Source organism: Trichoderma evansii (genome assembly GCF_050947405.1).
Source record: "Trichoderma evansii strain SZMC 28006 chromosome Unknown GGI43scaffold_32, whole genome shotgun sequence".
In the NCBI taxonomy this organism is placed as follows: Eukaryota; Fungi; Ascomycota; class Sordariomycetes; order Hypocreales; family Hypocreaceae; genus Trichoderma; species Trichoderma evansii.
The window spans coordinates 153,191-181,124 of NW_028145174.1; the positions used below are offsets into that span (position 1 = coordinate 153,191).

Genomic DNA, 27,934 nt, shown 5'->3' on the forward strand with positions numbered 1-27,934 from the left:
CCACCAGGCTAGAGAAAGGGGGGTTGTACGTTATCATATCAGACGGGCCGTAGAATCGAAAGAGAATATCAGCAATCCTTGAGAAGAAGGAAAGAAAGAAATGGGGTGAGGGGTATATAAATGGTGAGTACAACGTGGACTCCATAAGAATAGTGTCATATAGTCGTGGGCTTTTTTTGTGAGTTAAGTTTAGTCGGGAAGGATTTTTTTTGATGGTAGCGCTGGTTCAAGTTAAGGCATCTTCAAGGGGGCGCTCAGTCTGCGAATTTATTAGGCCAGCGCCCAGTGTCAAGGTCACACCCAGTCACGAAAGCACGCGGCTGCTCGCAATCAACGAGTATTACTGGGCTCCGGGGGGGAGAGCACCGGCAGGAGGGCCCCCAGAGGGAGGAGTCGCTTGTCCTCCCTGTTGTTGCTGCTGGTACATCAATGATTGATACCAGAGAGCGACGTAGTTTTGATAACCACCATCTATCAGCGTTGGTTAGTAAGGGGCAGTCGGGGTAAGAGCCTTGAGCCTCAGCGTCAGATAAAGGGACTCACATTGAGCATATGGATCTGTGCCATCGCCTGAAGAAGTCAGAGGAGGTTGGTTAGTAGACGAATCAGGGCCTTGGTGGGTATAGCTTGGTCGGTCATCTTGTGGCCCACGGCTACGGCCGCCGCCGCCACCGCTGCTCTTTTGTCGCTTCTTATATGTTAGTCCAACCACTCATCAGATAGGATATACGGTTGCATTATGAACATACCACTGCTTCTACTTTTTCATCAATTGCTTGCTTGGCCTGGGCGATGCTTTCCCGCGTTCCAACGAGTGCAATCTCTCGTTGAACTTCACCAGGGCCTGATGACTGCGCTACATTGATCTTGCAGCCCGTGGTGTTTTGCATCTCTCGAATGGTTTCACCTCCTTTACCGATAATCATACCTACTGCATCAGAAGGAACGTATATCGCATCAGTGATCTTGTCAGGGGCGGCGCCGCCGCCACTGCCGCCGCCGCCAGTATAGTCTCTCGGAGGTCCATCGTTGCGAGAAGCGCCAGCAGGCTTCTTGGTACCAGAGGCTGGGCCGTCGCCTCGGCTGTCGCTATCAACAATCTCCATGATGAAATCCTTAGCTCGGGCAGCAGCCTCACGGCTGCCAATGAGGTTTACAGGTCGCAAGCCGTTGACACTCTTTGATTCACCAACAATATTAATATGACAACCAGATCGCTCCTGAAGATCCCGGATGGTCTCGCCTCCTCGCCCGATGATGAGGCCGACAGTGCGATCTGGGACCATGATTTGCATATGGTCTTCGCCATCTCTTAGAGCTGCTGCTCCACCTCTGGCAGGATCGCGAGGCTTTTCTTGGGCGCGGTTGAGGGCTCCCATTCCGCTGTCTTCGATAATGCGATTGACGGCCGTCTTAACTTCAGCGCGACGAGCGCGCGGGCCAGTGATCTTGCACTGTCTAAATGGGCCGCCATCAGTAGCTGCCAGGAACTGTACACGGCAATTCGTGTCGGCCTCAATCCTTCGGAGGTTTTCACCCTGGCGACCAATAATCAAGCCAACCAAGCTGGACTCGATCTGGATAGTCTCGGAGTTATCATCGCCTCCTCTGAGAGGAGATCTCTCACGGCCGCTGCCACCACTACGAGGCGAAAAGGTGCGGCCACGTGATGGGGGCGAATAAGAACGCTCGCGGCCATACTCTCGACCCTGTCCCCCACGGCGATCCTCTCGATATGAGCTGCCGTTGTTGTGGTATTCGTTGCCGCCTCGAGGAGGAGATCGCGACCTGGATCGACGGTAGGATCGATCCGAGTTTCTGGATTCCGAGCCGTAGACAAGTGGACGGTCATAGGGTGTGATGCCCTTCTCGGTCGCAAAGGCTCGCGCTTTCGAGATGATATCGTCGAAGTTCATAGTTCCCGAGTTGACAGGTCGAAGGGCGCTCAGGTCGACATTACCGCTAGACGCAGGAGCAGGTAGCGCAGAGCTGCCAGTGAAGCTCGCGACACCAGGTGGCGGGGGCTGATACGAGGCCGGCGGAGCACCAGCAGGCGGTGCTGGATATGCGCCGGTGGCTGCCGGTGGTGTCTGGTTGGAAGTTGACGATGGTGGCCTCTGGGAAGCTGATGCGCACTATTAGTTTATGGTCTCGTCTCTATTACAGGACTGTTTAAGTGTCTCACCAAGCGCGGCCAGAATGCTCTGGATATCGGGGCGGGCAGGTTCAGCCATGGTGGCGGATTAATGTGGTATAGTAGATGTTTGAGTTTTTGAGGTCGAAATAACGCTGATTTAATACGTCACAATGCGATCGAGTAGTGGGCAGCTAGGATCGGTCAATGGCAGATTTGAGAGCCAAAGCGAGCGATCGACAGTACGGCAATAGCAGCAGCAACTCGAAAGTGGTACTAGATAGTATTTGACCAACACAGCACAATCAACGTTCACAGGTTGGACTCGCGCGCGCAAATATTGCAATCAGAGATGTATAGCCACTCGCGATCGGGTTGTATTGATATAGATATATATCGGTGGACACAATGCGACTTGCGAAATGTAGGCGAACTTGTGCACTATTGGTGGGATTTGAGAAGAGAATGACAGAGCAGCCTTTGACGGGCGCAAAAGTATAAAGGAAGCCGCTGAGGCGGTCGCAGCGCTGTTCCGGAGGAGTCGCCTCACTCTGGGTCAAGGCAAGACAGTAGGCGCCCCGTCTTTGAGGCCGTAAATGTCGTTTGCCTTTAGGCTAGAAGATGGTGAAAGGTCTGGCATCGGCCGTGATATTCAAGCAATTTTTCGTGTAGTTCATGGCGACCGGATTAACGATGCGCCGGGGAGTTTGGGGTTGGAGCCGTTAGGATTGCCCCAATCCCGGAACGCCTGAAGCGCTGCCAGAAGCTGTGCGACTAGCCTGGACTAATGGATTAAGGTGCTGCAGGTAATATTACAGAAAGCCTTCAGCTACTGCTTTCGTACGCGGTGCTCCGTATGGAATACCACCCTGGCATTATCCGTAATTGACCTGGGCCTGTGGATCATGGAGTGGCATTGAACTCTCGCAGGAAGCGGCAAAAGCTAATCTCCATGATCCATGAAGCGCGCTGCTTGTACGAAGTACTGTACAGGTAGGATGGGCTACAAATTTGCTAGGTACATGCAGTTTAGGCACCTTGCTCCGTCGTAGAGTACTCTGTGCTGTAGCATTAGTGCGCAGGTGGTGTGTTGAGGATAGGAAGATTCACAGACACCCCGGTCAGAGCCAAGTTTACTTTTATGTTAACCTGCAGCCCTGGGAGTTTATTCTTCAACGCATCTAATACAGTTTCATGGCCCAGCGCCACGCAATATACTCTGCCTTTCGTGCTACTGTACCTCTCTGCTCGGCGCAGTGGTACCGCCAAGGCATCTACTACTATACTCCCAAGTGGATATCCAACAAGTGCCTTGTAGTAGTATTTTTTAGCCAGCACCTTGCGATGCGATGCCCCAGACTCGGGCCACAAACCGAGGCTATCGCGAATCCCGACCACTATCCCAGCCTCTGCCACTCCCAGTCAGGCAATGAAGTACAGCAAAGGCCAAGGGACGAGATGAGCGAGTCACATGCGACAGCAGGGGCTCTCGATTGAGACAAGCTGCGAAACTGCGTACTCGTATCGTGGCTCGTAGCTTGCGCAGGCACTGGAACTGGCACCGCCACTCGCAGCGTACCTTGACTTAATAATTAGCGCGCTTCTTCCTCGGTGCATACGTATGATGAGAAAACAGACGAAGAAAAAATCCTTCCATTCGGGTCTCAAAGGTTTCCCGAACCGCCATTGATTACGCGCCACGACCACTTAGGGACGCCCATCGTGCCTTTTTGCTCGGTAGCCACGGAATCTACCCTCGTATCAAATCAGCTAACCGTGCGCCGGCCGCTTTATTACGCGCAGCCCGTCATCCCATTAAGCATTAAATACCTGAGGTAGCCTTCGGTCAACAACCGTGCATCGTCTCCATTTGCTGTATCGTAGTACATGATTTATGCTTTACGCTCGACGCTCGTTTAGCCTGAGAGAATGCCTTTGAGCTGGGCTGGCTTTTGACTTCTTACTGGAACATAATTCAAGGGAAGAAGATTACCATTTTCGCAATTAGCACTGTCAGTTCAGTCTGCTGCCTATTACTCCATACCTCGCCACTGAACGTGCCATCGCGACTTTTCCGACATCCACGACAGTCCGAGCTGCTGAACGACAGCACCATCCGCTTCACAATGTGTACACACAGCGTCATCGAGTATAAGTGCAAGCACCAGGTCTCCAGAGGGAACACACGATGCTATCGCGACGACTGCCCCGGCCCGAGAGACGAGGTCGCATATGACTCTGAGGACTGCCCACAATGCGAAGGCGCGAACCGAGTTCACTCTGCTCGATGGTGCCCCATGGGCTGCGCATGTAAATGCGTCGTCATGTAGAGGCCACCAGGACGGACGAAGCCAAGATATATAACGGATTTTAAGCTCCTGGGCCCTGTTTGTGGGCAGTCGATATTCGGAACTGCTTCGACAAGGCGAGCTCAAACATGCAAATCGGCGCGTGTACTTCAACCACACCAACGGATTGTTAGATTCATTCGCCGCCAGTATTTTTTTTCAATCACGCCAAAAACATAACACCCCGAAACATGCGACATTAGCGCTGTCCGTGCGAGTTCTTCATCATTCCATCTCGTTGGATACACTACCATTTACCGAATCTTTCGTGGATTATTCGAAATGTTGGTTTGGAAAGACTGCGTTGCTATATATGCGCGAACAATCGAATGACGATATGACGATAAAAGCAAAAGTCTGGCTGCATATATAGAAGAGAGTTGAAGGGGATGATTGCAGCACTGGGAAACGGCGTTTTTATTTTATTTTGTTTTTCTCTTTATAAATTATGATACCTCCTCTAGTTATGAGAGTTGACGCACACAATATAACTCGCTACATGTATTGTTCCATGTACCTGTGGTAGTGCCTGTAGTAGTACCTGCTTAGTAAAGTCTCGATGGGCTCCATGGCCTGCCCTTTTCGATTTCGATCTCGCGCATCACCACCTCCAATCTCATGCCGCTGCAACTCAGCTCTATCGTGCGACAATCTTCAGCACCCCGAGCTGCCTCTTCCTGGGCTCGGGGCCTCGCTGATCGCTACGCGGCCCCCACCTGGGGAAAGCTATGTTCCCGGCTAACCCACCGTTACAAGTCTCCTCGCAGCACTTTTCTCGCGAATCAATAGCGGCCCTGCTCCACAGCCACTGAGAGACACGTGGAATGACACCGGCAAGCGCTAAAGGCCGCACTTCTGCAGGGCCTACAGGGGAGCTCCGCCTGGCCAATCCAGCCGCTCCCACCGCCAACTAAGTTTCCCCAGCGTAGCATTCGCAACGACTCCAGGCGGCCTTCTTCCCTCTCTTCTAAGACATCGTCATTCGCTACCAAGACAGCCTCGACGTGCCTCGCTCTTCGTCGAGCTGCTTTTATGCCTGTGTTTCGCCATGGCTAAGAAGGCCCGTCAAAGAATCAGCTACGGTGAGGCCCCCACGATTCCGTGCTCTGATCGCATTTGTCATTGCACGATTGCTTCACACATGCATATCATGAGCCCACCCCGCACGCGACAGACGGCCCATGGCATATCAGACGACGAACCGAGAACTCATATCGATTTCACTTCCCCTGTAGACAGGCCCTGGACAAATTAACTTTAAGACAGTCTTTAGCTTATGGTTGCTGATATTGTCTTATCCAGTTCTCGAAAATGCCAAATCCTCGGCAGGTGGACATCGCCTCGGTGTCAATGGCCTCGCCGTCGATCCGGACAACGCCATCCTGTAAGCAATCTTCCACTTGTATACTCTGTGCTGCTTGCACAGTTGTCGTATAGAATTAAGCATAATAAATTCGCTAATACATGGACCTTCTTTTCCTTTAGCTATTCTGGTGGCCGAGATGGCATGATTTGCGCCTGGGATCTGAACCTTGACTTGCATCGCCGAGCCGACGTCACCGACGATGCGTCCGCGAAGCCACCCAAAACGACCACGACATTCCGAGCACAGACGCAGGCGCATATGCACTGGATCAACGACATCACTCTAGCGCAGCAGAACACCGCATTGGTCTCGGCGTCCTCCGATCTCACCGTCAAAGTTTGGCGGCCACACTCTCAGGAAAGCGGCAATCGCGCCCTGAAGATTGGAGAGCATGCTGACTATATTAAATGCGTCGCAACGCCTCCACGAGATGTGAATGCCAACTGGGTTGCTTCGGCCGGCCTCGACCGCAAGATTTGTCTTTGGGATCTCAACGGCGGGGGTCAGACGCTCGAGGTTACAAAGGGTGAGGAGACAACTGAAAAGGGATCCGTCTATGCTCTCGCAGTTGGTCGTAATCTCATTGCCAGCGGCGGACCCGAGAAGACGGTCAAGCTCTACGATCCACGCTCTGGTTCCAAGGTTTCCAACCTTGTCGGTCACGTAGACAATATCCGCGCCATCCTGATTGACGATGTAGGCGATACCATCCTGAGCGCCAGTGCCGACAAGACGATCAAGATGTGGAGTGTCAAAGGTGGTCGTTGCATGTATACATTTACCATGCACGACGACAGCATCTGGTCGCTGTATTCAGACGACCCTCGCCTCGGTATCTTTTACAGCAGCGACAGATCCGGCCTCGTTGCCAAGACCGACGTACGAGGCAGCTTGGAGGACATTGATGACGGACTGAGTCTCGCTGTTGCACAGGAGCATTTTGGCGTCTCCAAGGTTGTGGCTACAGGCGGTAACATCTGGACAGCTACCAACCGATCATCGATCAACCGCTGGGAAGATGTGGATACGAGTGCAGACTTGCCGCTCCCCGAGACGTATCGGCGTCAACGCGCATTGTCAGCCGCATCAAACAAAACACGGCAATCGACGGCAGCATCAATAGCAGCAGTAACAACAGCTCAACCACAAACAAACGGATCAACCAAGAAAGAAATACCTGCCGAGTCAATTTTACGAGTATCTAATACAGCCACTTTCCCATTGCGCCCGCCCTTGGACGCAGAACCAAATCCTGGTAACGATGGTTTATCAAGAAAAGGATCAGAAGTTGCTGTGGAACAGCCAGAGCCAGAAGTTAAAGCCATCTATAACTTGCCTATAGAGACAATTGAAGGCCAATTTGGTCTTTTGAAGCACAAGCTACTCAACGATAGAAGAAGGGTCTTGACTTTAGATACCGCCGGCGATGTGTTGCTATGGGATCTAATCAAGGTACGTCCATGCTGCAGTCTTTCTCCCCTTATTTTATCAACTGCTTACACATAAGTAGTGTAAACCAGTCCAGAGTTTTGGAAAACAGCACCTGGAGGACGTTGAGAGACAGGTCAATACGAGAGAGGCGGTTGCGCCATGGTGCTCGGTTGACTTGAGCTCCGGCAACCTCACTGTTGTGTTGGAGCCATTCAACTGCTTCGATGCCGAGGTATACGCTGATGAGCTGGAGCTGGATGAGCCCATTGAGTTTAGGGATGACCAAAGAGGTAAGTTCAATGTCTCCCACTCGCTTCCACCAACTGCATAATCTAACATTCTCCCCTAGTTAGCCTTGGTAAATGGATCCTGCGGTATTTATTCGCCAATCTCATCGACGAAGAGATTCGACGTGACGAGTTACATCGGCAAAAGTTGAATGAAGGTGTGGAGAAGAGACAGCCCATCACCCGAGCCGATGCACCATCGTCAATCATTATACCCTCGCCTGGTCTGTCCATGAGAGATTCATCAGATCAACTCCTGACTCCGCGCGCCATGGCCCCTCATCTCAGCGTGACCACTCCTGGTCTTGCTATAGGATTGGCATCTCCCGGTGTTGTCATGACTCTTCAGGGTGTACCAGAAGAGGCTGTGGCAAGCCCCCTGGAGAAGGCAGCGTCCCGTCCATCTGCTGAAAACGACTACTTTACTGCGGGTATTACGCCAGCTGGCGGCGCAGCGGCAGCCCCTGCGGCCGCGGCAGAAACATCCGAGCCAAAGACATCTACGGATAACGGCAATGAAAAGGGGAAAGACAAGGAAAAAGACAAGGCCGAAAGCAGCAAATCTCCATTCAGCAGAAAATTCCGCATGTCTTTCAGCTCCAAGCGGATTGGCCGCTCGTTGTCTCAGGCGACACAGGATAAGCCCGTTGTCGTCGATGACAAGGCTGAAGAATCCGAGTCTTCATCCAATCATGAAAAGGAAGTCGATGATAGCTTCTTTGGGGTCATCCAGAAGATTCGAAACGAGTACGATAAGCAGACTGCCGAATCACCCGATAAGCTAGTCGAAACTCGAGTAACGCCGAGCCTGCCATCCGATACTCCCGTTTTGAAACTGCCACCTGGAACCAAGGTCATTATCCAAGAAGAGACATCGGGTGGCAGTGCAAACTTGTACCAGGGAACTGTGGAGCATGTCGGCAGAGATGCCGACATCATCGAGCAGAAGGCTCCCATGTGGCTAGGCGACGTGCTGCTGCTAAATCAGATTCCGATGAAGGACCCTGTCAAGATATCGTTTGTCTTAAATCCCATGGACAATTTACCTCCGATCGCCTCGGATGGAAACAGCCGACTGAATGCCAATCGCATGCTGCGGGTGAAGAAGATTCTGGCTTACATATCCGAGAGGATCGAGCCCGAGCAAGAGGAGGACCCTAACGCGCTCAAGCCAGAGGAGTATCTTGAGCTTTACTGCAATGACCAGGTAAGATGTCTCTTTACATACCAGCATTGATTTTTCCCCCTTATCTCTCTTATGTTTTATTACTATGAGTGTTTCAATGTCTAACAACAAGCCTCTTCCTGCAGCTCCTTCATCCAACAATGAACCTAGCCACGCTCCGAACCCATGTTTGGAAGGGCGGCAGCGACATCATGCTCTACTACAAAGCCAACGGCCGCAAGGAAATCTTGCCATTACGAACTAGCTCTGATGCAATGCCCGAAGAGGTAGCTCCCGTGCAAGCCACGGCAGAGCCGACTGAGGCTACCAATGGCGTATAGGCGTGGGAGGGCACGTTATTTTTTGGTTGATACCTTGTTCCTGCTTTCCAAGTTTCTAGTACAGCGTGATGTTTCTTCCTGTTTCTTTCTTCCCCGCCTCTGTCGTTCAATCCTTCATCTGCAGTTCATATCCCTGCTCTCAAGAGATATATATATGCCTGGCAATTTCTCCTGAATAATTCTTATTGTCGTATTATTTTTATGTCGTTATTGTACACAAAAATATCCCATGGGATAGGGAGGGAGGATATACAGTATTGAAGCGCTGGTCTATTCATACAAAAGAGCTCTCCTAATTTTGTCTTTCCTGTTTATACAGCCATATTGATACATATATATCCGTCGTCACAGCGCCTATATATAACCTTTTTCTCTTTTTATTGTCTTTTTATGAGTCTTTCGCAATGTCTTGAAAAAGAAAACCGTGAGGTCTGTTCTGTCATGGCTGTATGCTGTTCATCGTGTTGATGACCCATTGGTAGCTCCCCAGGAATATCGCTCCTCCAATCGATATCCATGTCACGCGCGGTGCAATGCCCGCAAAGAACGGCCGGATGCCTTCCTCTCGTGCCAGGCGCCGGAACACCTCGCCCACTGACACGCGCTCCTTGGACAGCATAACTCTCGTCTTTAGCACGTCGAGCGGTGTCGTTGATGCGGCGGCTATTCCTCCCGCCAGACTGCCGTAGATGGCGCTTTCTCCGGCCGATACATCCTTGCCGTCGTTTCGGCGCTTGCGACCCCACGCCTTCATGGCCTCCCAGAGCGGGAACTGAATCACTGTGAAGGGCACCTCGCGGAAGACGGTGATGCCCCAGCCGCGGTACAGCTCGCGCCACACGGCAAAAAGACCCCCTCCCGGGGCTGAGTACCGGCTCAAGATATGGCCCAGAGCCTTTGCAGACGAGCCTCCGTGGTGGCCGGCCTGGGCGCGCTGCTTGACGACCTCGGTAGGCACGCGCACAGAGCAAGCGGCAATTTCTCCTAGACTGGAGGCAGCCATATGCGTCAGGATATCCGCTGGCACCCAGCCTCTTCCATTATCTTTTCCGTCATAGTTATTTCGTATCCGCTTTCCGAGAAAGCTCTTGGTAGTCTCGTATGTGCAGAAGAAGAAAGCTGCGCCGGGAGCTGATCCCACGACGGCGGAGCCAATGCCGCGGTATATGCCTGAGAAGCCGCCCGAGGGGAAGAAGCCGGCGGAGGACTGGAGTCGGGTCTTGAGGGTGTCGAGTGGGAAGAGAGAGAGGTCGACGGTGGTTCCTGCGAGGGCGCCAGCGAGGAGGGCGGATTGGAATGATGGCGACGATGAGGATGAGGAAGACATTGTGGGAGAATTTGGGTGCGGACGATGGGGAAAAGGGCAACGATGAAGAAAAGGGAGGGCTAGAGAAGCCCAACCTTGGGAGAGGGAGGAGAGCTTCTTTATTTAGCCGTGAGAGGAGCAAGGAATTGTTTGTTGAGAGAGAAGTTGAAGCTGTCATAGGCATGTATGTAGTAGAGTCCGATAAAGGTGGGTTTATCGATAACCGCTGAAAAGCGATCGGAGATGCGAGCACTTTAGGTGGGGTGTGGATTTTCGGCACAAAACTTGGGATTTTTCTTACCCTGGAGGGGGAATCGTCAAAAGGCGAGTGTGCTGCGAAGAGGAGATCAAAGCGGATTCAAAAGCAATTTGGCGCAGTGGAAGCGCGCCGGGCTCATAACCCGGAGGTCGCACGATCGAAACGTGCAATTGCTATTCGTCTTTATTTTTTTCTTCTTCTCCTCTTACCTTATCTTTTTGTTTTGCATTTTATGAGAGATTTTGACCAAGTTACAATTATTAATCAAAAATAAAGCAAAATGCGACGATAGAGTCTTCCTTGATTAATATAGGAAAATGCATTGTACTATGGCATTGAATCTAAAAGATTTGGGTAGTTGCTTTCTTTTTGGTTGATAACACGGAGCTATACATTAGAGATGCTTGATATCTTATACTACAGCATGGGACATGAGCACTTAAACCAAGATCATCAATCACTACTAGTATTACAACTCGCCACCAAAGCTCTTTTAAAGTCTTTATTCGGCCATCTATAATGATAAGCTCCATGTAACAATCTCTGTTCTTTACATCAATTGTCATTCTCCATAACCACCACAGCTAATTATACCAATTCGAGCTTTTGAATGCTCGCCACCCAATAAAACACCACCCAAACTTAATCGCCCATCTACATGGCATCTCTCATGCTCGTCCCAGCTTTGCTCGTCTCCTCAGCAGCCCTCTTCGTCCTCTCCTGCAACGCAGCTATCTTCTCCGACGCATGCTCCGACTTTGAAATACGGTCCGCCCTGACGGCCTCTTCGCTGTCGGAGGCGAGTTCTGGCTTCCAGTGGCCAGAGCCCTTCTTCTGCTTGGCGAGGGAATCCCTCTTGTGCAGTTCCCAGTCAATGTTTGTCTCTTTTTATCAAAACTCGTCAGTAATCATTCTTTCTTTCTGTATTTTGGTGGTATCTTGCTACATACGGCTTGACGATTCCTTTAGTCCCAGCCTCTTGGTAGCTGAAAAGGCAAAGCCGCGATGGCTCATTGCCGTTCGTCTCGCAACAGTGACAGCACGAACAGCTCCAGAAACAGCCAGACTTCGGTGATACATGATGAAGTTTCGTAAGTTGTGAAGAAGGAATTCAATTGAGGTTGTCAGTTAGATGGATAGGAAAGTAAGTCGATGTAGAAAGGAAAGATGCAGGATTAAAGAATGAAAAGAAAAGAAAAGAGAAAAGAGAGGAACAGGATCAAAGAAATCCCAAAGCTTAAAAAAAGGAGCACCAGAGCTACAGTACAGTTCTATTTGCAAACGTCATGTCACTGTCCTCTCTCCACCTCACCGAAAAGGTACGGATTGACGCTCATCGACAAAGTAGCTCGAATCGAGGCCAAGTCTGCTTGCAGAGCACAGCGCGATTTGTGACGTCACCATTGCAACATGTCTGACGGGCTGTATTTGCACATGATAAAACGAAAGAATAAACACATTTTATGCTTAAAATCGTTGTAAAAGTAAACATTTGAGCTGATATGTCGCGATGCAGTTGCTTGTCCTGGTCAATGGACTCGATAGTCGTTCAACTTACCGATATCAAGCTGCAAGCGTCTCCGTCTCCACCACAACGCCAAAATAACTTTGCCGGAATAAGGTACCCGCATACCATGCGTATACTTACTAACAGCTACGAACAAATAGACAGTCACTTATAGGGAAATAGACGGTTTGTTTAAACATTCGTATATTCTCGTCCTGTAGGCTTTCAAGCCGCGGTATCTAAACCACACATGCGCCATATAAAATTCCCGGATAGCGTGGATCCGCTGTTCCAACACACCCAAAATTTCCCATGAAAGTTTGCAACAACACCGAAAGGGGCGCTTCCAAATATGAATGGAAAAAAAGCCCGAGAAATCCCTTTGAAAACCCCGACCCGCAAAACCAGATCATTGTTCATATATAGCTTTCCTTCCTCCCAAGCCACTCCAAAATGCTTCGCAAATAGAAACAAAAATAAAAGAGTTAATAATCAAACATTTGTCTTTTTTTCTCAGACGGAGAGAGAATATCCAGTAACACAAGGGGCTCGCGTGTTCATAAGAGCAGCGAAAAGAAGAACCAAACAGGACAGATCCACACGCTGTGTCTCCCAGAGGGGAGGATTGTAACAAGTTTCGAGGAAAATGAGACAAAAAAAGAACAAGCCGCTTTCCCCAGTTCGATTTGCACACTGCGGCGCCGCATCAACTCCCCCAAAGAAAATCGACTCAGACCAACTCCCCGATTGTTTCCCAGTAATAATAATAAAAGGTAGTAAAAAAAAACCGTTTCCAGTATGGTGATGCGCAAACAAAAACCGCTCATCTTCCCAAGAACCCCGCCAGCCCAAGGTATTTCCCGTATGTGACTAGACAAGAACAGCCGCGCCCCTTCCAACACAATTCATAAGATACTCGCTTCTATATCTTTCTTTTTTTGGATGTCTTGATGACTTCGTAACCCGTATAACCGCAAGGTAGAAGGCATTTTATAGTGTTTTTAAGCAGGAAGAACAATGTGCTTCCAGAGATGGTGAGACGCCGGATAGTCGTTATAAAAAATGAGAAAACAAATCCCACAACTCCACTGTCGGTTACCGATGCAACACAATTATAGAGAAATGCAAGGAGATTGCCGTGATACAAAGAAGAAGGAAAAAAATCAAAAACGCCATGCGTTCCCAGCAGCCTCAAACTCAGCAGGCGGCATTCTCAAGAGAAACAACAAAAACAGAAAAATGGTATCGATCTTTCTCAAGTCGCGCCGGTAATATCCTCGTAAGAAAATTCTGTCGAAACAAATCGGTGTATGGCAGATTAAGAGTGCTTATACATAGGAATGGGTAGAGGTGTGATATGTAGAGGTGATAAGGATGACTTTGCGTTTTTGTAGTAGAGAGAGCCTATGACCAGAGTTGAAGGCGACTGCCACCAACCCCAGGTCTATAGGGAGAGAGAGAGAGGAGAGAGAAAAGAAAAGAAGAGTCAACAGCCTCGAGGAACCCAGCCCGCGAAAAAGGTGATATGTCACTTTAAAATTTTGAAGTTTCGCTTGTGTCCGCCATGACAAAAGAAAAGGATGCTGCGACACAAGACGCAATCTCATTGTCTTTCTTCAATGAGCGCACAGCACGCGACAGCAAGTACGAGGGAGTCGTCTTCACGATATCCGTGACAGCCCCTCCCCAACTAGGGAAGCGCATCAGACGACTCGCCAAGACACTCTACCATCGGCGAATGGACTGCTGGAGTCGGGCTGGCGACAGTGACAGAGGCGGGCTGGGCATGGAGATGCCAGTGGCGGGGTTGACAATGGGGATGGCATTGCGGCCGCGAGTGGCAGAGGGCTGGTGCAGCTTGAAGCTCGAGGGCTGAGACTGGAAGCTGGGCGGGACGAAGGGAGGCGATGACGAGTTGAGAGAAAAGGCGGGAGCGACGGTCTGAGGCTGCTGCGTGGGCGAAGCTTCGGGAGAGTTGCTGGCAAGTGAGGAGCGCTCAGAGGCAGAGATGGAAACCAACTGTAGGCGCGGCGAGTCAGAGAGGCTGCGCGAAGGGGACGACGCCACCGATCTTGGAGGGCTACTCACGTCGCTGTCAGTCAGCAGGCCGGGGCAGAACTCGAGGTCGTCCTCGAGATCAAAAGACCGGCCGGCCTCGAAGCGGGTGCGAAAGGCGGACAGGGCCGCCGACTCGTTGAGCTCCTTCATGCTGCGCACGCCGCGGAACTGGCGCTGCGAGTTCTGCGAAACGGTGAGGCGGGGGGTTCTGCGGTTGCGGCCGCCGCTGTGGTGGTTGTGGGAGACTTGGGCGGCGTGCGCCGCATGCGCATTGTATCCGTAGTATGAAGACATGGTTCGGTCTGGGAGTCTATGTTATGATTCGAAGCAGTGATGGCGGTCCAGCGTGCGAGTTGGACGGATCGTTCTATGGAATTTGTTGTTTGTGTGTGTGAAATTGAAGCCTAGTCGCTAAGCGGTAGGGCAGCAACGAATTTTGTAGTAGAAGTAGTAGAAGTTTTGGTCTTGCTTGAGCAGCAGGAGAAGAGGATTGATTAAATTAGACAGTTACGACAAATCAGGATGATGAAGAGAAAGTCGTCGCTGAAAAGGGGAGGCACTGTCGTGGCGTGGGTTGTGTATGTATCTAATTTTGGAGAGCAAAAAAAATGTGTGAAGAGTTGGTGGTTCAAGGTGGTAGCAACAGAACAGGTACTGTAGAGCGTTGGGGGCGGGTGGTACAAATGGGTGGGAAGCAGAAAAAAGCAAAAGAGCAGGAAAGCAGGGCAGAAGCGCTCGGGGGTCTGCGGCGGGCAGCGGCCTTTTTGTTTGGTTGCGAGCCTTTGGGGGACCCTCTCGCTGAAGGCCCCGGCGGCGCAGCCTGTCGAATGAGATTCCGGCGAGCCAGGATACGCCGTCTTCGCCACCGGCTAGCGATTGGGCTGGCGTGCAGCAGCGCTACTAGTGCTGGGTCGTAGCAGTCGAGGCTCCGTACCGGGACTAGGGGCCCCTTGGGGGGGTTCAGGGCGTGTGCGTGGCTGCGTGCACAGTGGGGATTACCGCCGGTCGCCACGCGGTACTTTGCACTACAGGGTAGCCGCCGCCCGTACTGTGCTGGCGGCGCACTGTGGCACCATTGGCGAGCAGCCAGCGTCAGCGCAGCATCGAGCGAATGCCAGGGGCTGATTCGATGGGGCCGTGTCGCCAGGTGGCAAACCACACCGTGCACACGCAACAATAAGCCCACTGCCCTTTCTCCAGCGCTGCGTCTGCCACACTGTGCTGGTGCCCCGGAACCTGCAAGCGGCCTGGCGCAGAGACAATCAATCGACGATGAAGCCGGACGGACTCGGGCTCTCTCGCTCTCGACTCAGTAATCCTTCCCCCCAGATTATTCTCTTCCCACATACGCACGGACGCCCTGATGCACTGCATGCGCTGGCATATCTGGACATGCTTGATTCTTACACACAGGCGCACCAATATTGCAACAAGCGCTGAGACATCGATGCCTGCGTCACGCCTGAGAACGGTGAGCCGTGCTCGTGCTACAAACAGCAGCATCAGCGGCAGCGGCGGCGGAAACAACAACAAATCGACAAAAACCGCGCGTATACCGGTGCCAGCAGACGCCCTGCACAGTGCCCGTGCGAGCAGCCTCTGCACAACAACGATGTCTCGCTCTGTACCGTGATCCTGATCCCCAAGTCTAATACAGTATGCGCAAAGTATGCCTTGGTGGTCCTAGACTTTTGCCCCTGCATCATTACCAACCGGGCGCCAGGCCTCCATCGAAAGCCTCCACAGCGCCAAGCGCGCTGGCCGGTACCGAGAGGTCGCGTGGCGGGCTGCGTGGAAGCCAAGTCACTCTGCGTTCGTAACAATGGTACAAGGTGAGATGCCCAAATTTGCTGGCATGAGCCCCAGATGGGATAGACTTCCACTGTCCACACGGTGGCACTGGGAGGAACAACGTCTCGCCCACTCACACGGTACATGCCCAGGATCTTCCCACCCTTTCGGAGGGTTTGTCACTGTGTGCCCGCCTCTGCACTGTGCGATAGCAGTACACAGTAGTGCCATCTTGACAGCGCCGTTTGTTGTTGTCACAGGCCCCTCTCCCCAACGCCCAGTGCGTGGTTTGCGTGGCTATCCCAGCCATTCCAGCTCGCCGATTCAAAGGGATGATCACTTGACTGCATCGTTTTCGTGCCTAGTGCGTCGTCGGTCCATGCGGGCCTAACGCGATTTCTGTCACCTCTGCTGACCAACTTGGTGCGAATCCCGCAAGCGATCTGGTACGAAAAGCGCTGGCGGTACATGCTAGCAGTGCTAATTTCGATCGCCTTTTCTGGCTCCTTCTGGTCAGGAACAGTAAGATGAGGGAAGACAAGAGAACCTCGCTGCTTATTTAGGCCCAAATACTCCATACAGAAACACTACTACCTCAGCAGCTGGGTGCTGCTGCTAGTGGTGCTACAGATACTCGCTAATTCTACTCGTAATAAAATAGCTGAATTAATTGCCGTCCAGCTTTCGTCAGGCAGAGAGGACAGACATGGAGGAGTTCTCTTCATGGGAGCTTGCTTTTAAAATTCGCAATAACATGGGCGGAAATTGAACCTCGCTCTCGGGCCAAGAGTACTTTCCAGTCCGGGCCTGGGGGGTTTTGATGAACGATGGTGTTGATTTCCGCTGCTATGACATCAATCGAATTTAAAGAAATCAAAGAAGCGAGACTAGAGGCAATATCCTTCTTCAATGCAATCGGGACGAGGTTGGGTTTTGTTCATTTCGGCCCGCATCTGCATGTACGGCTGCTACCGACGTGCCGGCTCCAGTGTCAGCGACAAAGTATTATTATCCGGTGTCAGTATCAGCTCGCTCCGGCCTTTGTTTTTATTTTATGTTTATTTTTGTCTTTGTTTTATTTGATTCTTAATTTTGAAAGCGGATAATGCTGCCCTTGATGGCCGTATAGCCTTGTGCGTCGAGCGAGACATTGGGTGTTGTACAAGCAAGTGCCGAGCGGTACATGGCATTACTGCTACTCTTGTGGGCGTGAACAAGTACCTGCTATATTGCTGTTTTATAGGACAGTAGGTACTCTTTGGCCAATATGTGTGTGCGTCGCATTTCTGACTGGCTCGACGAGACTCGACGTCGAAATTGCACACCCCCCAGACATGGACACAATACGGGGACGCTGCTAAGAAACGCATTCCGTTTCTCATCCTGCCTCCATACTTGGACTTGTACCTGCGCCAGTTACCGCCAGGGCTAAGATGAAACCTGAAGCAAACCCCCTGGCAGGGAGTCGACAGGCCCCTCTTGGCCTGGCCCTTTTTTTCGGCAGAGCAGTCTACTGTAGTCTACGGTCTGCAGCCTATTGACTGACCCGCCGATGCACAATGATGCTCGCCGCTTCGGCATCGTAATTGAGCGTCTGCCTGCCAAGGCTGTTTTTGCCACAGCGCTGTGGATTGACTTTTCCCCCACAGCCACAGCTTTAAGCCATCTTTACAGGTACCATCTCCATACAGGTACCATCTCTCGGACAGTGAAGCCGTCGTCTACCTTGCTTCAGATGGAGGAGATAACACGGCCCGGCCGCGCACCGGCTCCAACTCTTTTCAGCCAGCTGCACAGTAGCACTAATTTCCAACTCATTGCTGAATACAGCAAGCCCACTCACACACTCTCTTTGCTCCATGAACCCCAAACCTCTCACCACTGCAAGTAATCCGCACAGGGGAGAGGAAAAGGTGGCGGTCTCTAGTAAGCACGTCCCGCGCACTGTGGCGTGGTGAGGTGGTTGGATGTGCGGTCCGAAGTGGAATGACGATGGTAAAAGGGATGCATTTGCTGGACAAAGTTATCATATCAAATGACAGGTTGGGCCAACGCCACCGTCGGCAGCCAGCCGGATTCCTGCTAACTGGCGGCAGAGCGTTGTCCAATCTGGTGATGGGTTTCTGTTCATGGTGTTGCAGATCCCACCCACGGCATTTCATCGTCCAAGCATCTGCCTGCGCCTCCTCCATGATTCTTTGCAGCTTGGGGAAGCTCATTTCATGCGTTGGTTAGGCAAGAATAGGGTAATACAGATATAGACACAGCATGGGCGGCGCAGACTGAGACCCTCCAGGGGGGAACCCTCCAAGAGAACGATCAGCCCAATAGCACTACATGCTGGTGGCGGACTCGATGCTGCGGAACACGACAAGACCATGGTTGGTCCAAGATTGTCTAAATTCGGGTTTCACAGAGCTGCCTTGGATCGATGCAGCTTGCTACACCGCGGCATCGATCTGCAGAGAGCTGCTTCGCCTCCCCCATGGCTCCCATGGCTGGTGGTGTCGATGCCCCTACAGCGAGGCTTGGTTCATTTGGCTTAATCTAATCTGGCCACCGGTTGCCATCCCAAACTTATGATTGCAATGCGGGCGTTCGTGGCAGTTGCAGTGCCCGAGAGCTATTCTTGCTCCTCTGCCGTCAGGATCATGCCACGCTTTTGCTGTTTGACCATGCCTTCAGGGGATGCCGTCATCACTGCTACCCAATCGCTCCTCGGTGGCCTGCTTCAGCAAGAAACTACTGGAATATGCTCGTAGTAGCTCGAGTGTATGCCAGCCAGGTAACGCCATAGCCGCCGGTTTTACAACGTGCAGTGCACGGGGTTGCCGTCTCAGGCCAGTAGCGCGCGGTGCTGCCGCAGCAGCTTGCCTTCTGCAAAAGCAAAGAGCAGAGCAAGCTACGGGGCTAAAGTGCTTCGAATAGAACACCGCCATGTCGAGGGCGCTAACAAGAGCAAGCAGCGTCATCCAGCCACAAGCGCCATCGGTTTGCGTATAGGCGGCCACTCCTGAGCCAAGTCGTACTCGCAGTAAACGCCGGGTCGGCTCCGACATGGCATTGGATGGATGGATGGGTGGCCTGGCCTGGACTCTGGTTCGACCATGGCATCGCCATGTGCGGCAATCGTGATGATACAGTACAGCAGTACCACCGTCGACTTCCATAAGCAGCACCGCCAGCTGCTGCGTACGAGTACTAGCGTGTCGTTCTAGTACTCGCCGTCGAACTCTCTTCGCTCTGGCACCATCGCTCGCTCGTCTCCCTGCAGACACACAAAACAACATACTACCGTTACTAGCAGCAACATGTCTCGGAGTGTTGCCGGATACTGCGCCAGCCAGTCAACGTGATGCTGTGCGCAGTGGTCCGTAGCAGTACACTCAGTAACAGACACTCAGATCGCCCGCTGTATCCGGCTCGGTTCGCCGCTCGATCGCGTGGCTCTTGCTTGCCTGGCTGCTTGCTTCCGGTAGATGTCAGCCTGGTTGGCTCTCCCATTTCCGTCCGCTGGGATCGTTTGGTATCTGCACCCCATATTCCGCACCGAGCCCAACGAACTTTGGTCGTACCTGTGGCATTCCGTGTCTGGACCCTGTTCAATATTGCCAGAAGCAGCACTACATGTAAGATCGATCGTCAGCTTATCATTAGCCGCAACTGGCTCTTCTCCGGATCCTTCAGGTCAGGTCAGGTCAGGTACTGGCTCTCGTGGGATGGATGACTTACCCACAATCCCTTGTTCTTTTTCTTCTTTCCGCCTTCTACAAGGGTACGAGCCCCTCCAGGTCTAAGAGGAAAAGCCACAAGGTCAGGCAAGATAAAAGCAGCAACATTTCCTAATTACCCCTTGCACACACCCTGGCTTTCGATCCTGGACGAAACCCTGTCAGACCCATGGAATAGCGGTGAGACGACAGGGGACAGATACTTGTGAATGTGATGGATGATCTTGATTGGTTAAAGTTCCGTCTATGGACACCGAGCTCGAGCTCCTGTTGGCTGCCTGGGGTCGCATTTGGTGGAGAAGCGAGACACGGCGTGGTGGAGTCGTCGCCCGTATGTGGAGAGAAGGACTTGAGACTCTGAGAAGTGACCAGAGCAGTGACTTGCCAATGGCCATAGACGCTTCCGAGAGTACTTTGCATGCTGCCAGCGGCTGGAGGTCAGGTACATGCTCTGGGTGCTCCATTCCTGGATCCTCTCCTCGAGATACCGCCATCAGGGTTGCTGGTTCTCAGACCTCTTGCGGGGCGCAAAGCCACCCAGCCGCAGCCACACGGTGCGACTTTGTGTGTCTCTTTGCTCCCCAGATGTGGCTTCGTGGCGCCGGGTCTTCCGCTCCACGGACACACGGAGAAGTGTCCTCGCTCGATTGCTAATGGCCCGAGGCACTCTCGATCCCTTATTCTTGATAGCTGCCGTCCTGGGCGATTGCACCACGGGCTTGCCGGCAGATAAGGGTCTTGTTGAGGTGCTAATGCGAGTGTGTGCCTTATCGGTATGTAGAGAGCCGAAATGCTAGAATCTGTAGCTGTCTTCGAAAGGCTCCGATCCAGGCCTATCCACTTGCAGCCCGAGATGCATCATGCCGCCATGTATTAATTGACTCACGCAACGCAAGGTTCCCTTTTTGTTGCTTTTTTTATAACGTTTTCCTCTTCTCTGGTACTGCCCTTACATGCGGCATACGCAGGGGTTTTTAGAGAAAATGACGTAGTCCTACATGTTTTGTTTTGCAGAAGGCCTCAACGATGCAGATAGTTTTGCTGTTGGCTTTCATCATTGTGCATATGCTGGCTCTATATCGATTGAGGCTGAGTTCTTTTAATTAATTTTTTTTTTTTACAACCAGCTGAACTAAAAATTCTAAACAGCCCTTGTAGTGGCTTTTTTTTTCCTAAACGGGCTTGCTTCCCAAGGCTTAATATCCAAGAGTCATTTTCAACCATGGAAAACAAAACGTGGTTTAGATGCAAGCAGCCGAGGCAAATCTGGTGTTTTGTTTGTTTAAACGCACAACCACTAAATTTTCGAAGCAAACAAATTATAGCAAATATACCTACCTCACATAGTAGTCATAATAACTCTCATGAACTTCTACGAAGCCTGGATATTGTAGTTATTAGAAGCGCATAACTCGCTTCTGCCGCTTAGACACGGCCGTCCATGTTCACAAAAGAGGAAAACACCCTCGGCATTTTGGCGGGGTGAATAACGGCCCCTCTCAACGGCCTCGGAGATGGGATTATCCTCGCAACAACATAAGAATATGTAGTAAAACTGGCGCTTTTCAATTCTAAAACAAACCCATCCAGAGTTATAGACTCGGAATTTTGTTTTTGCCTTCTTGTTTGCTCGAGTTTTCACTTCTATTCTTGCGTTGTCTCGGAGTATAATTAAATGAGTCTTTACGGGCAACATTTCCGCCCAGACAAGCTCTCGCGGAAGGGCACCGCCGCTCTCGCAGCAGCGGCCTGTCTGTCTCTCTATCTTCTCGTCCGGCCAACGTTCTCACCGGTTGCAAAGTCCCCCAAGACAAATATCGTCCGGGTAAAGGATCGTGGTGCGAACGCCGATCCGGAAGACTCCGAAAAGGCAGCCGCGCCGTACCCGCCGGAGCTGTTCCCGGGAGGCCGGGATGTCGAGACGGTGTATGGCACGATCAGGGTCTTCGAGTGGGGTCCCGAAGAAGGCGAGAAGGTGCTTCTGGTCCATGGCATCGGCACGCCGTGCATTGCGATGGGCGACATGGCATGGGAGTTGGCGAAGAAGGGTTATCGAGTAATGCTCTTTGGTATGTGTTTCTTTGATTCTCAATTTCTGATTATGCTTTGCTTTTTGCTTTTATATATATTTTGCGTGTGTAGGCTTTCACATGCCTGTTTTTGTGTTGCATTTTCAGGGAGTTTCAGATATACAAGCAACGGCCGTTACTTACACTACGCCGCACGTAGATCTTTTTGGAAGAGGTTACTCTGATGGCCCTTCCGATACGGCATACGACGAGTGTCTCTATACCACTCAGATCCTCCTCGTGCTGGCATCTTCATCGCTCTCTTGGACAGGCGCCTCTTCCTTCCACCTCATTGGATATTCACTGGGCGGTGCTCTCGTCGCGGCCTTTGCAGCATACCACTCGCACATGGTACGCTCTCTCACCGCCGTCTGTCCGGGAGGCCTCGTGCGCAAATCCCACATCTCTTGGCAGAGCCGTCTCATGTACTCTCACGGCTTGCTACCCGAGTGGCTTCTCCGGATCTGGATGCGGTCACGGCTTGAGCCGCAGCATGGGCAGAGTGCCGACGTCCCCGAAGGCGATGAAGGAGATGGCCACTTTGACGACGTGCGGATCAATGTCGGGAAGAGCTCCGTCAAGGTCGGTGAAGTTATAGGCTGGCAGCTGAAAGCTAACCCGGCGTTTGTTGATACTTATATGAGCACCATTCGCTATTCGCCAATCTACGACCAGCACGACAAGATGTGGGCAGTCTTGAGCAAAAAGCTTGCTGCTAATCGGGAGCTTGGCCAAGGACTGCAACGAGTTTGTGTTATTCTGGGAGATAAAGACGTTCTTGTTGTGAAAGACGAGTGGATCGAAGATACCAAGGCGGTGTTGGGCGAAGACGGCGTAGACATCCGTGTGATTCCTGGCAGCCATTCCATTGCCATTTACAAAGGCAAAGAAGTTGCCAACGCAGCCATTTCATCGTGGAAAAGCAGCCGACATAGTAATGGCAGGTCATCCAAGAGCACTGGAAGTGCAAGCAGCGGCGAGACTCGGTCCAAGAAGAATAGACATAGAAATTAGAATTATACCAAAATAGATGACTAGCGCTTGATTCCAGTTCGATGCTTTGAAAAAGAAGATTTCCGCTAAATCGATGCCACTGTTCGATCCATGTACTTCAAACACGGCAAACAATTCCCAAATACCCAAGACGCCTGAACCCCAGCGCTTTCAATGCCGCTATGTTCAAAATCAAAACCCAAGCGCCTACTTATCGAGATTTCGAGCCTTGACAAAGCGATTGATTTGCTCCCTAGTAAGCTTATCATTATACTGTTCGTAGCACTCATAAAATGATATAATCTCTTGCGTTGCGTCCACCATGGCGGCAATGTCGACGTCGCTCTCGGCTAGCCAGGCTGCGAAATGCTGTACGCGAGTTATCCTGGCCTCCTGAACTCGTTCTTTGACTTCTGGCGTAGATGGAATTTCAGCAAGGATGCCTCCTTGGCCTGATCGAGCTGAGTGAGCCTGGCTCAGTGCAGCTTGTGCGGCGGCCAGGCCGGCAGCGGCAGCAGAGCCTGAGGAATTCTGTCCCGGAACCGTAGAGTTTGGGCGCAGAACTAAAGCTAGGAGGATTGCTACCAGCGCAACAGTGTGAGGAGAGCAGAGAAAGGGCAAGTCCGTCATGTAGTGATCGTTGATGATGGACTTGGCGAGTTGCACATCTTCGTCGACTAGGGAGAGCTCGCCGCGCAGAGCCAGAAGGCTTCGGTAGGGTTGATGTACAATGAGTTGGGAGCTCATCTCGCTAATAAGGAAGAATTCGCACTCTCCAATCTTGGACGTGTCCAGCCCGATGAAATCCTGCCAGAGCTGCCTGGCCTCCGTCACGATCAGGCGGATATGCTGTGGTGATTCCTCCATCTTGCAGGCCAGGTATATCGCGGTCGTAATGACGAGATAGGGGTTCGTGCGGCGGATCTCGACTCGAGTATAGAAGCGCTTCAGGTAGACCTGCGCCGTGGCCATGGCCTGCTGGCGGATGGTGAGACGCTTCCCCAGCCTCAGCAGCTCTTTTGAGACGGAGAGTTAGCTGGAAACGACAACATCAAGGGATGATACGGGCGACTCACGTTGATTGAAATAAATGGCTAGGTGCCTCGGTTGTGGGAGAGGAAACATGCGCACGAGCTCGGTATTCTCCTCCTCCAACTTCTGTCGCATCGAGGCGAGCTCATCTTTGGTAAATAGCCAATATCGCTTCTGTGTCGACTCCCAGTAGTTGGCGGACATGGCTGTGGAGTAGGAGGCCGCGAAGGCGCCTCTCCCCCCGACAGCGAGATAAGACGCGTATCTCTATTAAAGCAGCGTGTAACGACTGACTCAGATTTGGATAGGTGATGATTGTTGGGTCGAAAGAAAGGGTGTCATAATACTGCATGTAATACTGCAGTATTTCCTACCCAAGTCCATCGTCGGGCCAATCTACGCTCGGACGGGTGAGGCTGCGGGGCGATAAGCAATCTTATCCTTATCAAATCAACCCCCCCTTAATTGCCCCGAACCAAACAGCTGCGATTTATTACGTAGTGGTCGCTAAACCCCCCATAACACAGCACTACCAAGGCTAATCCTCCCCTAAAACAGCCCGTTAACCCGCGGCCTCCAATCCTGCTACTCCCGAGCTACGACGTCAGTTGCTGTCCCCATTTCTCAATTGGCATCGCCCGCCAGATCGCAAACTTCCAGACCTCTACGATGCGGTTGAGATAACACCGGAACGACACAAGACGACGTGCCTGCAGAACTCTTCAACCCATAGCGGCATCCCAATTGCCGCTTCGACGTCGCCTTCGAGAAATGCCAGAGCCATGACACAGTCTAGGCCAGCTACCGAGGTGGAGAAAGGGCTTCATGAGCCGCAAATCCAGCATCATGATCGCGTTGAGGGTCTTTGGGCTCGGCTGGAGCCCAGCGCCAGCGGAGAGCTGGACCTCAAAGGCCTGAAGAAGGGCTTTAAAAAGATAGATCATCGTAAGAACCTTTCTTCCTGTCTCTTTTGCGCCTTTGCGCATCCTACCCCACAATGACTATTCAGATGTTGACTTTTTCTCTCTCCTGCAAATAGCGTTGAAGAATGCGGATGCGATGCTAAAAAAGATCATGAACGAGGTGGATACCAACGGCGACGGAAAGATTCAATATGAAGGTACATAATCAATTGTTTTTGGCGTGCGCAAGCCGCCTTATACACAGCTACAGCTAGCTACAGCTACTGACTCGGAGCTTTTTTCTTCGACTTGCTAGAGTTTCGAGATTTTGTGCGGCAAGCGGAGCGCCAACTCTTCGACCTATTCAAATCCATTGATCGCGACGGCAACGGGAAGCTGGACAAATCAGAGCTCCAAAGAGCATTCAAGGCTGCGGGGTTGACAGTGTCGAACCGAAGGCTCAATGATTTTTTCAGCGACATGGACGTGAACAATGATGGATACGTTAGCTTTGACGAATGGCGGTAAGTGAAGCATAAAGCACTTGTTCTGATTCACAGACCGTATCTTTGTTTTTGCTATGACATAGATGGGGGCCGTTTATTGGTCTTGGGTGGATCGCTGTCAGGCGCGCGATCCCAAGGGGTCATGTGCCTCGGTCTTGAGCTGGGGACACGGGCACGCTGAACACCACAAGACCGATCACCAACAAACGCCCTGTTTGTGCCTTCTGATATATATGCCTCATGAAAAGGCCCCGAATGGCGAAAAAGCGACCACCAGCTGACCGAGTTACCCCAGGAAATTCCTGCTCTTCATGCCGGGGAGCCAGGATGAGTCCCATCTCCATGCCGTCCTGTCCTTTTATTACTCGGTGGTTAATGTCACGCCTGAGGGAGATTCCCTTGTGAGCGGGGAAACATTGGAAGGCTTAGGTAGGGCCGGTTCTTCTAGCTCTTTTCTTAATATCCTCTTCGGCTCTCTCCTAAGAGTGGCCTTTCCTTCGTCCTATCCGAGGACGCCCCCAGAGCTTCCATCACCTCCTCCACCGTCTCCTCCGCAAGCCGCTGGGATAGTAGACCCGGAGCTCCAAGTGCCGCTACAACATGCAAGAGGAAATTTTGTTGACGCGACGGCGCATGCGTCTGCTATCGAGATTTCAGAAGTCGAGCAGGACCCGTCAGGGGCAGATGATGCCATTACACAGACCGACGGCGATGGCATCTCAGTCGAGCACCGTGAAGAGTCCTCTACCGGAGCTTTACCGACAAAAAGAAAGAAATTTAGACTGACAGACTTTGCTCCCCATCCAGGTTACTTCCTTGCGGGTGCCATCGCCGGTGGAGTGTCGCGGACGGCCACTGCTCCTCTTGACCGATTGAAGGTGTATTTGCTTGTCAACACCAACGTCGGTACCGAGACGGCGATAGGGGCTCTGAAGCAGGGCCGCATCATTGATGCCCTGAGAAACGCAGCGAGGCCTTTTAGCGATGCCATGAAAGACCTGTATCGATCTGGCGGAGTCCGCAGCTTTTTTGCCGGTAAGCACTTTAATCACTATGCTTATGAGCAGTGAATGTCTTTAGCATGATTAGGCTAACCAATGGCCGCCTAAAAAACAACAGGCAATGGATTGAATGTTATAAAGATTATGCCGGAGACGGCTATCAAGTTCGGATCATACGAAGCAGCTAAGCGAGTGCTGGCAAATTTTGAGGGCCATGGAGATGCCAGAAATATTAACTCGTATTCAAAATTTGTTGCCGGCGGCATGGCTGGAATGATTGCCCAGTACGTAGGAGCTGATGAACCTTCATCGACCTGTTGTTGCTATGATTTCAACGTACTCTTGCTGACCACACCTTTCAAAACAGGTTCTGCGTCTATCCCCTTGATACTCTCAAATTCCGACTTCAGTGCGAAACTGTCAAAGATGGCCTGACAGGGAGCGCCCTCGTCAGGCAGACGGCCAAGAAAATGTACGCAGATGGTGGTCTGCGAGCCTGCTATCGGGGTGTCGCCATGGGACTGATCGGCATGTTCCCCTATAGTGCCATCGACATGGGAACATTTGAATTTCTCAAGAAGACTTACCGCATCCGCTATGCCAAATATGCAGGATGCCACGAAGATGATGCTGAACCGGGCAATATCGCCACGGGAATTATCGGCGCAACATCCGGAGCCTTTGGCGCGTCAGTTGTCTATCCGCTAAACGTGGTTCGAACAAGATTACAGACGCAAGGCACAGTGATGCACCCTCAGACATACACTGGAATCTGGGATGTTACGCAAAAGACGATCCAGCATGAAGGATTCCGCGGACTCTACAAAGGTCTGACGCCGAACCTTTTGAAAGTTGCCCCGGCGTTGAGCATAACGTGGGTGGTGTACGAAAACGCAAAACGCATTCTCGCACTGCACTGATTGGTGAAAATTAGGGCAGCTGCAATGTCACGGAGCTGGTAAGAGGTATAGAGGAAAGGATATGATGATACCACACACGCATCTATTTTACTGCATTAGCATTGTCAATCTCATTTGTCGGACATAATGGTTGGTTGGTTGGCAGCGAGCTTCATTCGCATTTGGAAGGCCTTTTTCTGGTGACTGTTTAAGCTGGGATCTGTGTAGTAGAAAGGACGGACGGCTGGTTCTAGACGGATCATGGGGGCGGCATTGATCATGGCCACGTATTTATTTGAAGGCTTGGATGCGATGGACTAAAGAAAGGAAACAAAAACATTATTTCATTTATACGTTGATTTTGGTGGAGAAGATGAATTAGAGCTGGAGGGTAGAAGAAAAGAACCCTTCTATCCAAGAGGATGGATGTTGAGACACGAGAGAGTGCCTTCAATCTAGCTACCATTTTATAGACTCTGTAAATTGAGCAAATTAAAACTCAAGACTCAATACCACGAAACGAAGCATTGTAATGAAATTGGGTGGGAAGAGAGGTTGAAGAAAGAAAAGAGGCGCAGAAATGGGCACATTGCCAATATGGGAGGTCATGCTTCGGGCTCGGTACCCGGAAAAGTGGAGACGAAGAGCTCCGTGACCGGTGGCAAAGGCCGGGGGAGGATTTCATTGGAGCCGGGCTGCTTTTGCGATTTTCTTGATGCGAAATCATCGAGCAGCAAGAATGGAGGGTTGCATTTGAGCTAGAGGGAAAAAATACAGGTCGTAATGCTAGTTTAAAGCTACATGATAT

The 27,934-nt window shown here is 51.5% G+C and overlaps 11 protein-coding genes and 1 non-coding gene across 12 annotated transcripts; 6 read left to right on the top strand and 6 right to left on the bottom strand.

Annotated features, from left to right (window-relative positions):
- GGI43DRAFT_269932 (KH domain-containing protein) lies at window positions 1-2,482 on the bottom strand. Its single transcript, XM_083201066.1, has 4 exons — window positions 2,186-2,482; window positions 750-2,125; window positions 544-688; window positions 1-471 (listed from the first exon to the last, which is right to left on the bottom strand). Exons 1-4 carry the CDS (start codon window positions 2,232-2,234, stop codon window positions 341-343), a joined length of 1,701 nt encoding a protein of 566 aa, XP_083055691.1. The 5' UTR covers window positions 2,235-2,482; the 3' UTR covers window positions 1-340.
- A 468-nt stretch (window positions 2,483-2,950) lies between these two features.
- GGI43DRAFT_417844 (uncharacterized protein) lies at window positions 2,951-4,995 on the top strand. Its single transcript, XM_083207470.1, has one exon. It carries the CDS (start codon window positions 3,329-3,331, stop codon window positions 3,629-3,631), a length of 303 nt encoding a protein of 100 aa, XP_083055692.1. The 5' UTR covers window positions 2,951-3,328; the 3' UTR covers window positions 3,632-4,995.
- Window positions 4,996-5,530: 535 nt separating this feature from the next.
- On the top strand, window positions 5,531-9,379 carry GGI43DRAFT_431613 (WD repeat WDR48 family protein; the record flags this gene model as incomplete). Its single annotated transcript, XM_083209429.1, has 6 exons — window positions 5,531-5,600; window positions 5,785-5,866; window positions 5,968-7,300; window positions 7,359-7,569; window positions 7,629-8,773; window positions 8,878-9,379. 6 exons carry the CDS (start codon window positions 5,531-5,533, stop codon window positions 9,070-9,072), a joined length of 3,036 nt encoding a protein of 1,011 aa, XP_083055693.1. The 3' UTR covers window positions 9,073-9,379.
- GGI43DRAFT_270107 (mitochondrial carrier domain-containing protein) lies at window positions 8,818-10,671 on the bottom strand. Its single transcript, XM_083201068.1, has one exon. It carries the CDS (start codon window positions 10,397-10,399, stop codon window positions 9,512-9,514), a length of 888 nt encoding a protein of 295 aa, XP_083055694.1. The 5' UTR covers window positions 10,400-10,671; the 3' UTR covers window positions 8,818-9,511.
- Window positions 10,672-10,741: 70 nt separating this feature from the next.
- On the top strand, window positions 10,742-10,813 carry GGI43DRAFT_t206. The gene has a single exon. It is a non-coding gene; the product is annotated as a tRNA-Met (tRNA).
- Window positions 10,814-11,291: 478 nt separating this feature from the next.
- On the bottom strand, window positions 11,292-11,717 carry GGI43DRAFT_388447 (uncharacterized protein; the record flags this gene model as incomplete). Its single annotated transcript, XM_083204074.1, has 2 exons — window positions 11,292-11,521; window positions 11,588-11,717. The coding sequence occupies 2 exons, from the start codon at window positions 11,715-11,717 to the stop codon at window positions 11,292-11,294; spliced, it is 360 nt and encodes a 119-aa protein (XP_083055695.1).
- Window positions 11,718-13,642: 1,925 nt separating this feature from the next.
- On the bottom strand, window positions 13,643-14,653 carry GGI43DRAFT_270264 (DUF4452 domain-containing protein). The gene is made up of 2 exons (XM_083201070.1): window positions 14,233-14,653; window positions 13,643-14,163 (listed from the first exon to the last, which is right to left on the bottom strand). The coding sequence occupies exons 1-2, from the start codon at window positions 14,494-14,496 to the stop codon at window positions 13,870-13,872; spliced, it is 558 nt and encodes a 185-aa protein (XP_083055696.1). The 5' UTR covers window positions 14,497-14,653; the 3' UTR covers window positions 13,643-13,869.
- Window positions 14,654-18,443: 3,790 nt separating this feature from the next.
- Window positions 18,444-19,378, bottom strand: GGI43DRAFT_270342 (uncharacterized protein). Its single transcript, XM_083201071.1, has one exon. The coding sequence runs from the start codon at window positions 19,281-19,283 to the stop codon at window positions 18,675-18,677; it is 609 nt and encodes a 202-aa protein (XP_083055697.1). The 5' UTR covers window positions 19,284-19,378; the 3' UTR covers window positions 18,444-18,674.
- Window positions 19,378-19,880, top strand: GGI43DRAFT_270357 (uncharacterized protein). Its single transcript, XM_083201072.1, has one exon. The coding sequence runs from the start codon at window positions 19,473-19,475 to the stop codon at window positions 19,788-19,790; it is 318 nt and encodes a 105-aa protein (XP_083055698.1). The 5' UTR covers window positions 19,378-19,472; the 3' UTR covers window positions 19,791-19,880.
- Window positions 19,881-20,737: 857 nt separating this feature from the next.
- GGI43DRAFT_431617 (alpha/beta hydrolase) lies at window positions 20,738-22,857 on the top strand (the record flags this gene model as incomplete). Its single annotated transcript, XM_083209430.1, has 3 exons — window positions 20,738-21,793; window positions 21,954-22,727; window positions 22,832-22,857. Exons 1-3 carry the CDS (start codon window positions 21,400-21,402, stop codon window positions 22,855-22,857), a joined length of 1,194 nt encoding a protein of 397 aa, XP_083055699.1. The 5' UTR covers window positions 20,738-21,399.
- A 136-nt stretch (window positions 22,858-22,993) lies between these two features.
- GGI43DRAFT_426176 (uncharacterized protein) lies at window positions 22,994-24,022 on the bottom strand (the record flags this gene model as incomplete). Its single annotated transcript, XM_083208608.1, has 2 exons — window positions 22,994-23,802; window positions 23,863-24,022. The coding sequence occupies 2 exons, from the start codon at window positions 24,020-24,022 to the stop codon at window positions 22,994-22,996; spliced, it is 969 nt and encodes a 322-aa protein (XP_083055700.1).
- Window positions 24,023-24,187: 165 nt separating this feature from the next.
- On the top strand, window positions 24,188-27,629 carry GGI43DRAFT_417858 (mitochondrial carrier domain-containing protein). The gene is made up of 6 exons (XM_083207471.1): window positions 24,188-24,763; window positions 24,858-24,938; window positions 25,037-25,244; window positions 25,522-26,261; window positions 26,346-26,511; window positions 26,595-27,629. The coding sequence occupies exons 1-6, from the start codon at window positions 24,601-24,603 to the stop codon at window positions 27,145-27,147; spliced, it is 1,911 nt and encodes a 636-aa protein (XP_083055701.1). The 5' UTR covers window positions 24,188-24,600; the 3' UTR covers window positions 27,148-27,629.
- The last annotated feature ends 305 nt before the right edge of the window (window positions 27,630-27,934 follow it).

Bases quoted from the DNA above. Each gene is read 5' to 3' on its own strand.
- GGI43DRAFT_270342 (XM_083201071.1), bottom strand. From the start codon at position 19,283: ATGTTGTTTTGTGTGTCTGCAGGGAGACGAGCGAGCGATGGTGCCAGA.
- GGI43DRAFT_270107 (XM_083201068.1), bottom strand. From the start codon at position 10,399: ATGTCTTCCTCATCCTCATCGTCGCCATCATTCCAATCCGCCCTCCTC.
- GGI43DRAFT_417858 (XM_083207471.1), top strand. From the start codon at position 24,601: ATGACACAGTCTAGGCCAGCTACCGAGGTGGAGAAAGGGCTTCATGAG. The intron at 24,939-25,036 runs GTACATAATCAA...TCGACTTGCTAG, and splicing joins CGGAAAGATTCAATATGAAG to AGTTTCGAGATTTTGTGCGG. The intron at 26,512-26,594 runs GTACGTAGGAGC...CTTTCAAAACAG, and splicing joins ATGGCTGGAATGATTGCCCA to GTTCTGCGTCTATCCCCTTG.
- GGI43DRAFT_270264 (XM_083201070.1), bottom strand. From the start codon at position 14,496: ATGTCTTCATACTACGGATACAATGCGCATGCGGCGCACGCCGCCCAA. The intron at 14,164-14,232 runs GTGAGTAGCCCT...CCGCGCCTACAG, and splicing joins GCCTGCTGACTGACAGCGAC to TTGGTTTCCATCTCTGCCTC.
- GGI43DRAFT_269932 (XM_083201066.1), bottom strand. From the start codon at position 2,234: ATGGCTGAACCTGCCCGCCCCGATATCCAGAGCATTCTGGCCGCGCTT. The intron at 2,126-2,185 runs GTGAGACACTTA...AGTGCGCATCAG, and splicing joins GAGCATTCTGGCCGCGCTTG to CTTCCCAGAGGCCACCATCG. The intron at 472-543 runs GTGAGTCCCTTT...CAACGCTGATAG, and splicing joins CACAGATCCATATGCTCAAT to ATGGTGGTTATCAAAACTAC.
- GGI43DRAFT_270357 (XM_083201072.1), top strand. From the start codon at position 19,473: ATGTCAGCCTGGTTGGCTCTCCCATTTCCGTCCGCTGGGATCGTTTGG.
- GGI43DRAFT_417844 (XM_083207470.1), top strand. From the start codon at position 3,329: ATGGCCCAGCGCCACGCAATATACTCTGCCTTTCGTGCTACTGTACCT.